Source organism: Oncorhynchus nerka, linkage group LG4 (assembly GCF_034236695.1).
Source record: "Oncorhynchus nerka isolate Pitt River linkage group LG4, Oner_Uvic_2.0, whole genome shotgun sequence".
NCBI classification, from domain to species: domain Eukaryota; kingdom Metazoa; phylum Chordata; class Actinopteri; order Salmoniformes; family Salmonidae; genus Oncorhynchus; species Oncorhynchus nerka.
The window spans coordinates 37,673,840-37,685,609 of record NC_088399.1 but is presented as its reverse complement, the minus strand read 5'-3'; the positions used below and the strand labels follow the sequence as shown (position 1 = coordinate 37,685,609).

The window sequence follows — 11,770 nt, the reverse complement described above, 5'->3', positions numbered from 1 at the left end:
GTGTCCAAACACCCAGCGCCCTAGACCTTCTGTCTGAGGACCAACTAGGTTCACCTAGCCAGATAATAATACACACAGGCACAAATGACCTGAGAGCATAGCAGGAAAGGGTGGCCACAGCACTGAAGGGAGTGATTGAAAAAGCTTCTTCTACTTTCCCCAACCCACAAGTGGTTATCTCCCTGCTACCACGAAAATACTTCCACCCTGCCACAATACAGAGGGTAAACGCAAGTATTTCCCGTGACTGTGCCTCAAAACCAAATGTTTTCCTGGCCCACCACTCCACCCTGGACTTGAACAGCCTTTACGACCAGGTCCACCTATACAAGGCAGCAGTGCCCACCTTCGCCCGGACCCTAAAGGACATTGCTCTCAAACGTAGCCCCAACACTTCACACAGCAGCAACAGATCAAATGACACCCTCCCAGACCTGCGGGACCCCCCCTGAACCTACACATAGAGGACCCACACCAAGAGGACTTATATCCAGACCACAGCACCAACTAGCCACATCCACACCCCCACCCCAACCAATCAACACCCCCACGTCAACCATGCCCACACCCCATTTAGGCCCCGTCAGATCAGACCTATGTAAAAATCACAGTCTACTTGAACAGAGCAATACTCAATCATGAGGCATCAAAGCCAAAGGAACTGAGTAACATTAAGAAATGCTATGGATGGAAGGAATGCCGTTTGGAAACCTACCAAAAAACAATTAGGCAACAACAAATTCAATCCCTTTTAGACAATTTCCTGGGTAAAACGTTCCACTGTAATAGTGAAAGTGTAAACTTGGCAGTAGAACATCGTAACAGTATATTTGACCTCTCAGCTTCCCTATCAAATCTAAAAATCTCAAATAGAAAACCGAAGAAAATGAACAACAATGACAAATGCAAAAATCTAAGAAAGAAATTGAGAAACCTGTCCAAACAAAAACATAGAGACCCGGAAAACCTGAGTCTACGCCTTCACTATGGTGAATCACTAAAACAATACAGAAATACACTACGGAAAAAGAAGGAACAGCACATCAGAAATCAGCTCAATGTAAGTGAAGAATCCATAGACTAACCACTTCTGGGAAAATTGGAAAACACTAAACAAACAACAACACAAAGAATTATCTATCCAAAATGGAGATGTATGGGTAAACCACTTCTCCAATCTTTTTGGCTCTATAACAAAGAATAAAGAGAAAAAACATCTACAGGATCAAATAGAAATCTTAGAATCAACTATTAAAGACTACCAGAACCCACTGGATTCTCCAATTACCTTGAATGAGCTACAGGACAAAATAAAGACCCCCCAACCCCAAAAGGCATGTGGTGTTGATGGTATCCTTAATGAAATGATCAAATATACAGACAACAATTTCCAATTGGCTATACTAAAACTCTTTAACATCATCCTTAGCTCTGGCATCTTCCCCAATATTTGGAACCAAGGACTGATCACCCCAATCCACAAAAGTGGAGACAGATTTGACCCCAATAACTACCGTGGGATATGCGTCAACAGCAACCTTGAGAAAATCCTCTGCATTATCATTAACAGCAGACTCGTACATTTCCTCAATGAAAAGAACGTACTGAGCAAATGTCAAATTGGCTTTTTACCAAATTACCGTACAACAGACCATGTATTCACCCTGCACACCCTAATTGACAACCAAACAAACCAAAACAAAGGCCAAGTCTTCTCATGCTTTGTTGATTTCAAAAAAGCCTTCGACTCAATTTGACATGCGGGTCTGCTATACAAATTGATGGAAAGTGGTGTTGGGGGTAAAACATACGACATTATAAAATCCATGTACACAAACAACAAGTGTGCAGTTAAAATAGGAAAACACACACATTTCTTCCCACAGGGCCGTGGGGTGAGACAGGGATGCAGCTTAAGCCCCACCCTCTTCAACATATATATCAACGAATTGGAGCGGGCACTAGAAAAGTCTGCAGCACCCGGCCTCACCCTACTAGAATCTGAAGTCAAATGTCTACTGTTTGCTGATGATCTGGTGCTTCTGCCACCAACCAAGGAGGGCCTACAGCAGCACCTAGATATTCTGCACAGATTCTGCCAGACCTGGGCCCTGACAATAAATCTCAGTAAGACCAAATTAAAGGTCCAGTCGCCAGGACCACAAATACAAATTCCATCTAGACACCATTGCCCTAGAGCACACAAAAAAACGATATATACCTTGGCCTAAACATCAGCGCCACAGTTAACTTCCACAAAGCTGTGAACGATCTGAGAGACAAGGCAAGAAGGGCATTCTATGCCATCAAAAGGAGCATAAAATGCAACATACCAATTGGGATCTGGCTAAAAATACTTGAATCAGTCATAGAGCCCATTGCCCTTTATGGTTGTGAGGTCTGGGGTCCGCTCACCAACCAAGATTTCACAAAATGGGACAAACACCAAATTGAGACTCTGCATGCAGAATTCTGCAAAAATATCCTCTGTGTACAACGTAGAACACCAAATAATGCATGCAGAGCAGAATTAGGCCGATACCCACTAATGATCAAAATCCAGAAAAGAGCCATTATATTCTACAACCACCTAAAAGGAAGCGATTCCCAAACCTTCCATAACAAAGCCATCACCTACAGAGAGATGAACCTGCAGAAGAGTCCCCTATGCAAGCTGGTCCTGGGGCTCTGTTCACAAACACAAACACACCCCACAGAGCCCCAGGACAGCAACACAATTAGACCCAATCAAATCATGAGAAAACAAAACGATAATTACTTGACACATTGGAAAGAATTAACAAAAAAACTGAGCAAACTAGAATGCTATTTGGCCCTAAACAGAGAGTACACAGTGGCAGAATACCTGACCACTGTGACTGACCCAAACTTAAGGAAAGCTTTGACTATGAACAGACTCAGTGAGCATAGCCTTGCTATTGAGAAAGGCCGCTGTGGGCAGACATGGCTCTCAAGAGAAGACAGGCTTTGTGCACAATGCCAACAAAATGAGGTGAAAACTGAGCTGCACTTCCTAACCTCCTGTCCAATGTATGACCATATTAGAGACACATATTTCCCTCAGATTACACAGAATTCGAAAACAAACCCAATTTTGATAAACTTCCATATCTACTGGGTGAAATTCCACAGTGTGCCATCACAGCAGCACGATTTGTGACCTGTTGCCACAAGAAAAGGGCAACCAGTGAAGAACAAGCACCATTGTAAATACAACCCATATTTATGCTATTTACTTTCCCTTGTGTACCCTAAACCATTTGTACATCGTTTCAACACTGTATATATACGTAATATGACATTTTTTATGTCTTAATTGTTTTGAAACTTCTGTATGTGTAATGTTTACTGTTCATTTTTATTGTTTATTTCACTTTTCTATATTACCTACCTCACTTGCTTTGGCAATGTTAACACGTTTCCCATGCCAATAAATCCCCTTGAATTGAATTGAATTGAGAGAGAGCAAGAATTCCACATTGTCATGGAGCGCGTGTCCATGACTTACAAACAATGACACTGAAACAAATGATTGGTTGGAGAGACTCTTTATTGTGTCTCTTTAAGGTATAGCCAAGAATCCTGAAACTAAAGAGAATATGTTGGATTGAGTAGCACATTCTGTTTGCCAACAATACCTTGACATAAGGCGTCAAAGTCGAGTGTTTGTTATGCATGCCAGTTACTAAAACAATGTAACCTGATAACCATGGTTCCACCGTGTGTAAAGGTGCCTATTTAAACATACATGCTCTAGTAATGTGAAAAATATTACTAGAATAACGATTAAAGTGTTGGTAGAGTATAATCACATCGTTTAACCAAAAATGGTGTTTGTCTGAAGCGCCGCAATGTTTCCTTGTTGAAGTGCCACTGTGCATTACGCATTACGCAAATTAGTCTACGAGTCATCGAGGGACATGTATTGGTTGATGGGAATAACCTAAGTGGTGAATTATCCCGGGGGTGACTTACTTCATGAATGTGTATTGTGCGACTTAAAGAAGATTTCATGGTACAAGTAATCAAAGGGTTTGTTTATGTAAAACTTTTGTTTAGGATGTTATATGTCCATGGGAAATTACACATTTATGGTAGAAATGTGTTTTGGGGTGTGGGGTACTAACTTCTAAAGTCAAAATATCCTTATTCATGTTACCATTTTAAAACTGAAGGTAGGTAAATATACAGAGTGAGAAAGGGGAGAGCAGAAATGTTGTTGTTAAATCTCATATGGAGAGGTGATAAGCCACAGTCTGGTTTCAGTCACTGGTAAGGTGGGACAGCAGTGAGTTAGGGAGAGATGAGGACTGTGGCTTGAGGTAAGGTCAGAGAAGTGAAGAGGAACAGTTCTATGACATACACACGTAGGAGGCAGAGCCATGACTACCCCAATGAGAGGAGCCACTTAAGTTCCTGCCTGGCAACAGAGATGTATTGGCTGTCTAGACTGCGGAATCAACTCCTTGCACCAGTAGAGGGTATTCATATATGTACTTGTGTAACCATGTCTTTGTCTGTGCAGCTGTGTGACCCAGTGGGTGAATAAACTTGGTTTGAGCTTTTACTAGTCGTTCGTGAGTTTCACAGGGGCTATCAGGATGGAACATTCCTAGCTGAAAGGAGTTCCTGGAAAGAATACTTAGGTGGTCAGTTGGCTTTTGTCTGGGGGAGAGCAGGCTGGCTAGAGTAGAGTTATACCTGAGTTTTGTTAGAGGCAAAGAGTTGTTGCCGTAAGAGTTTAAATTGAGAATACTTTTGATTTATTAAAGTATTTTTAAATGTCCTGTTTGTTATTTTCCGTACAAACTTTATTGGCCAATTAGTCCTGCGCCTGGTAATATTGTAAAAGAAAAGCGTCTACGAGAGGTGAGCACCAAACCATCCTGTCTGTCTCCTCGCGGTCCGATCCGATTCGGCTTCTTCTTCACACACATATCAAGTGAATGTAAGCATACAGAGAGTAACCATAGTGAGTGAATGATTAAATCAATCAATCCCAGAGAGCCCGCTTATATTTAACCAGCAGATTGAAGATGATATCCAATTAGTGTAATGGCCGATGGGAGGAGACTCGGGCAGAGAAGCCCCAGCTTGTGACCTGCTATGCTCTCGGGTTCTTACGATATGACCACCGGTTGCTAAGGAACAAGGGAGATGACGTGTTGACCCGTCAAAAAAACATTTTCATCTGGATGATTTATTTTGGGAGTCAATCAAATCAACAAACGATATAATAGAAGCCAAGTGGGGATTTTTCACTCAGAGGAAAAGGATTTAGCTCAACTCAAGGGATTGAAAAATAGACTAAAGACCAATGCCTGTATATTCGAGTGTGTGTGTGACCCTGGTCTGTATCTGTGTCAGTACCGTACCTTTGCCCTGGCCTCGCGGCTAGCCTCGGCCTCTGCAGCCATGGCCCTCTGGAGCTGCTGGGGCAGTTTGACGTCCTTGATCTCCACCCGCTCCACCTTGATACCCCAGTCATCTGTAGCGTCGTCCAGGGTAGTCTGAGGAAACACAGGGGATAAGACACGGAACATCCAACACGCTCCTTTTGAAACCTCAGGTCACAACAGGCCCAGACAGGGCTCAAAAGTGCGACCATTTTGGCCGCATATGCACCGAAATATTTTGCTGTGTGACCTGAAATTAAATGCAATTTTAAGAGGACCAGTGCGCCTAGAATAAAAAATGTGCCCACTTAATAATTGTCGTAATGATTAGGTTTCCTTGTACCGTTGTTTCCGAGTGCCCTAGAGAAAAAGCAGAGTGCAGATTCGTTAGTGTCACGGCTGAACCATTACTACAAAGAAAACTCGTTGTTTCTGGCACAAACAGGTGAAAGGTAATTACCCGCACCATTACTAGTGGGTTTTCACCAACATCTGTCGGGACATACACATTGCCACAATCATACCCTGGATCTATTTTTGTCCCGTGGAATAGATCTAAATGTTTATCCTCATAATTATGGACTATTGAATCACCATCTTATTAGGTTTGCAATCGGAACAAATAATTCCCTCAGACCCCAACCAAGGATTATCCAAAGCCGCACTATAAATTCTAGGACAACCCAAAGATTCCTAGGTGCACTTCCAGACTCCCTCCACCTACCCAAGGGCGGTGGAGTAAAAAAAAATCTGTTAACCACCTAACCTTAACCTTGCGTAATACCCTAGATGCAGTCGCACTGCTAAAAACATTGAGGGGTGGAATATACACGGCAGTGACAATAACCAAAGAAAATGATCTCAAGGGGTAATTGTTGAGATATTCCAGATCGGGAGAAGAAAAGGACTTGAGTTCCTTTCCGCTACCACAATCACACCATGAGTTGTTAATCATGAGACATGCCCCTCCATCTTTGCTACCTAGTGGCTTTTAGTGAACTCTAGCAACATCTCCTGTTTTATGGCAATTATGACTTGCTGCAAAGTGTGGTATTAAGTTTCTATAGCAAGACTAAATAAAGAACAGACAACAGTGCATTAGAGTACCTGCATGCTGTGGAGTATGGTGCGTGTGTATGGTCAGGTTATGGTCAGAGTGAGTGGTAGGATTCTGTGGTCCAGTACCTGCATGCTGTGGAGTATGGTGCGTGTGTATGGTCAGGTTATGGTCAGAGTGAGTGGTAGGATTCTGTGGTCCAGTACCTGCATGCTGTGGAGTATGGTGCGTGTGTATGGTCAGGTTATGGTCAGAGTGAGTGGTAGGATTCTGTGGTCCAGTACCTGCATGCTGTGGAGTATGGTGCGTGTGTATGGTCAGGTTATGGTCAGAGTGAGTGGTAGGATTCTGTGGTCCAGTACCTGCATGCTGTGGAGTATGGTGCGTGTGTATGGTCAGGTTATGGTCAGAGTGAGTGGTAGGATTCTGTGGTCCAGTACCTGCATGCTGTGGAGTATGGTGCGTGTGTATGGTCAGGTTATGGTCAGAGTGAGTGGTAGGATTCTGTGGTCCAGTACCTGCATGCTGTGGGCTATCTCCTCGCGGTCAGACAGGATCTCAGCCAGGTTCTTGGTGCCCAGGACGTTCCTCAGGGTGGTCTGTGCCAGCAAGCGGGTGGCAGCGTCAGCGTTGGTGATGTTGGCCACAGCCAGGGTGGCATTCTGAACACGGTAGTACACCACTCCATCAACACTGACCGTCACTGAGTCCTTAGTCAGAACCTGGGGAGAAGGGGAAAATCAGTTACTACTGACAGCACTGATCATAACTGGTATTTCATGATAAGAGTAATTAAGGTAATGGGGGGCGGGGCTCACCTCTTGTGGGGGGATGTCGAAGGTGATGGTGCGCATGTCCACATTGATGAAATTATCTGTGCACGGCAGGATGAAGAACAGGCCTGTGGGGTGATGTGCACACACACATGTTTAACAGCGAAGCCTAAAGCTACAAATCAAGCCTCAGTTTCATTAGTCTCACAACTATTGTACAATCAGTACAGTACAAATACAGAGTTCTGGGCATGATGGTGTGTAAAATACTGTAGCTTAGGGCAAACAAGCGGCTTAAAAGGATACTTTGGGATTTTGGCCTCGCTGCTAAAATCCTGAAGTATCCCTTTAACAGAGGCATTTCCCCCTTGCAACTTTCACTGATGTAAACAGCTCCTACTTTTTCTTGAATAATTGTTCCCAGCTGGGACTTCAGCCAAATGCTAGCTGCTGGCCCTGGTTGTACTGTACTGCAAGTCTGCAACACAGGAGTATGCTCTGAATTCGCTATGCAAAGCATCATGGGATATGATGGAAAATTCCATGGATTCCCACCCTAAAAATGTAACTGGTTCACTCACCACACCAACTTGGTTTAAGGCTAATGCAGAGTAACACCAATGCATAAAGCATCAGGGAAACTTGCAAATGCAATGACTACTGACTAGCCCATAGCCTGACTTATAACAGTTGATTCTGTTAAAAGATCTTATCTGTCAGTTGGACAAGACTTACTATGGAGGGAGGGGGAAAGACCATAGAGATAATGGGCAGAGTTTAGTTGGCGAAACCAAATATTAAACTCAACTTTGGTGTTTGTGTCTCCGGGCAGCAGAGGAACTTGAGGGTCCCATCGTGACAGATGGACACGGTTTATTATTACCCCTGGCTGTTATCATGCGGCTGTTCCGGAATCCTGCTAGATCATGTTTCACCCATGGAGAGCAATGCTTGAGAGTTTGATGTCCATAGCCTGGCTATGGTAGATAGACTACTGGGGCCACTTTATACTAACACTGAAGGTTGGAGATTTTTTATGGCAATAGCGTATCTTGCACATTGTTAAAGTGTAAATACAGCTAATTAATCAATTATCTTAAGAATGCCACCATCTACTGAGGGGTAAATGTCAACCAAACCCTCAGCACCACTCTTCCACTCCAACTACAAAGAGATAGCATGCCTCTGATCTAGCCACTCTGCTCAGCTAGGGGGGAATTCCAACAAGAATGAAGCACGTAAATGGAACATAATTCCCTTTTTAGACTTTTCTGTCTACGCGTATTCTGACCTTGAACTTAAGCATGAGAATAGCATGCTATTAACCTGCTATTCGTTTGGGGTGGCGATCAAAGAAATGAAGGTGTGGCAAAGGTGTGTCTACAGATACACCATATTCTAACCTTGACTTAATTCCCTCGTAATTCCACCACCTTTATGCACAATGAATAAGGTTGAGTAACCTGTCTGTTCCAAGTGGAACAACATCTACTTGATTTTTTTTCTAAAAGAAATAACACCAGTGTCCATGCACTGAAATTTACTAATTGATAAGAGCTATTGATTAGAGCTAGGTAAATGAGCAAGCCATATGGATAAGGGGATTGTAAATATAAATGACTATTGTTTTAGATCCATTTTACCTTATGATCACTGGAGACAAATGTCAAACCAGTTATATGGCTGTAAACTGAAGCATATCAACATATCACCTTTTCAACAGTGAAGTTTACGAAATGCTGGCACTATAACATGCATGTATGACATTTGGAGTCCGAAGTTATAGGCTTCTTTAGAAATGTGCAAATTACAGAATAGTGCCAAATGTACCGAGTTGATTTTTGATTTGTAGAATGTTTTAATTATATGCCCAGACTTTTCTTTATACTGTATTTTTTGCAATTTGTATCTTTTTAAATATTATTCACTATCGGTAGCCACCATCAGTTATACCCACATACAGTTTTAACTAGTGATAGTTTCCTTACATTTGTAACTGTCATTTTAGTGTTAGTTTCCTTACATTTGTAACTGTCATTTTAGTGTTAGTTTCCTTACATTAATAACTGTCACTTTAGTGTTAGTTTCCTTACATTTTGCATCATTCCATTACATCATTAGTTTACCTTTCTTTCCTCTGTCACATTTGTGTGGTTGTTCCTGAGGATCACTAGCAACAGCTGTAGTAGCTAACGTTTATAGTTTTGAGTTAACCACATACATAGACACACTGGCCCAAAATCCAGTGGCATGTCGTTAGTAAAGACTGAAAAAAGTAAGGGGCCTAAACAGCTACCATGGGGAATTCCTGATTCTATTTGTATTTTGTTTGAGAGGCTTCCATTAAAGAACACCCTCTGTTTTCTGTTAGACAAATAACTCTATCCACATTATAGCAGGGGGTGTAAAAAATAACACATACGTTTTTCCAGCAGCAGACTATGATTGATATATGATTGATAATGTCAAAAGTTGCACTTAAGTCTAACAAGACAGCCCCCACAATAATTGTATCATCATTTACTTTCAGCTAGTCATTTGTGTAAGTGCTGTGCTTGTTGAGTGTCCTTCCCTATAAGCATGCTGAAAGTCTGTTGTCAATTTGTTTACTGTGAAATAGCATTGTATCTGGTCAAACTATTATTTTCAGAAGTTTACTAAGGGTTGGTAACAGGCTGAATGGTCAGCTATTTGAGCCAGTAAAGGGGGCTTTACTATTCTTGGGAAGCGGAATGACTTTAGCTTCCCTCTAGGCCTGAGGGAACACACTTTCTAGTAGGCTTAAATTGAAGATGTGGCAAATAGGAGTGGTAATATCGTCCACTATTATCCTCAGTAATGTTGCATCCAGATTCCCAGACAACAATAATTCTTTCACCACTTCCACACTCACTTTACAGAATTCAAAAGTATAATTCTTGTCTTTCATAATTTGGTCAGTTATACTTGAATGGTTAGTGTCAGCATTTGTTGCTGGCATGTCATACCTAAGTTTTCTTATCTTGCCAATGAAAAAGTAATTAAAGTAGTGGGTTTTGTGATTAATGAGCCATCTGATTCAATTAATGATGGAGCCGAGTTAGCCTTTTTTCCCAAAATGTAATTTAAGGTGCTCCAAAGCTTTTTGCTATCATTCTTTATATAATTTATTGTGCACCTGCATATGGTAAGTCTGAATACCAACTACTGAGAAGTGCGTAGGAAAGGTGTGCGTAGGGAAAGCGTACATTTCCTAAGTCTGAATACCAACTACTGAGAAGTGCGTAGGAAAGCTGTGCGTAGGGAAAGCGTACATTTCCTAAGTCTGAATACAAACTACTGAGAAGTGCGTAGGAAAGGTGTGCGTAGGGAAAGCGTACATTTCCTAAGTCTGAATACCAACTACTGAGAAGTGTGTAGGAAAGGTGTGCGTAGGGAAAGCGTACATTTCCTAAGTCTGAATCGGGCCATTCGAGAAATGAGGAGAGCCTCATTTAGGGAAAAGGTTAGCATCAAAGGGTAATATCATTAGAGTAAAGGAAAACACACAAACAGGAGATGCACAAAATAACCTTCCGAATAGGCGGTTGGTAGTAGGCAAAAGAAAGATCAGAGAGAGCTGAGGAGGGATGTTGGTGTTTATTCTGCACTACCAGTCCAGTACTGTGACTCAGGTCCACTGCTTCTCATCAAGACATCAGTTTGTACAAGGACAGCAGTGGAGCTCTAAGATCACTTAGTTTAACTCTCTTAAGATCATTAGTTAATTGATTGCAATAGCTGCCAAATTCTGTAACTTATTGTTAAATAGAGACCTCTCAAAGTATTCTATAAACATCGATCTGAAGGCCAACTATTGGTATATTTAGTTTGTCATGACAAATATACCCGGACATATTTTACAGTGTTACCAAGGCAAAAAATCCTACCACACAAACTACGCTTCGGAAAACAAAGACCAGCACTATTTTAATTAATGTGCTTGCTGAAAGTATTCCAGCGTGAACCCTGGAACTCGGTTTACGTTCTGCAATTCTGTTTAAACATAAGCTACTGCAGGACAGGAGTGGTTAAACTAGGACACAGAAGTGCAGAACAGATCCGTTGCAGTGAACTCCTACACAGTGGTTCAATGGAAGAACAATTATAGTGTGGTAGCCCACCACAATATAAAACAAATAGGTCAAAGCAGATTTACCCCTAACCACATTAACACTAAGTGGGGGCTTGAATCCTCCTCCTAACATACTTTCACAGTTAAGGTGGTTTCAAAACAGGCCCACATCCTGTTTACTGCGATTTTCGTCTATATCATACTAGTAGAGACTCAAATGTAATTTTATGGGACCTTGAAAGAATCCAAGAATCATAGCTAATAGGCACAGAGTTTCTCCAAGGACAGTGGGTGTGAAGGTGATGATGGGGAGTATGTTACCTGGCCCTTTAGCTCTTCCTCGTAGGATCCGCCCCAGCCGAAAGATGATGGCCCTCTCATACTCCTTCACAATCTGGGAGAGAAAGTAACACAGGCTGGGTAGTCATAG

The 11,770-nt window shown here is 42.1% G+C and overlaps 1 protein-coding gene across 1 annotated transcript in view; it reads right to left on the bottom strand.

The window, feature by feature from the left end:
• LOC115123576 (stomatin-like) overlaps window positions 1-11,770 on the bottom strand; it is a 31,214-nt gene that overhangs the window by 5,063 nt on the left and 14,381 nt on the right. Inside the window, exons 3-6 of the mRNA XM_065017490.1 lie at window positions 11,662-11,734; window positions 7,293-7,375; window positions 6,993-7,196; window positions 5,397-5,531 (exon numbers count right to left, since the gene is read on the bottom strand). Of these exons, the coding sequence (XP_064873562.1) occupies window positions 5,397-5,531; window positions 6,993-7,196; window positions 7,293-7,375; window positions 11,662-11,734 (495 nt within the window). The remainder of the gene's footprint in view (window positions 1-5,396; window positions 5,532-6,992; window positions 7,197-7,292; window positions 7,376-11,661; window positions 11,735-11,770) is intronic.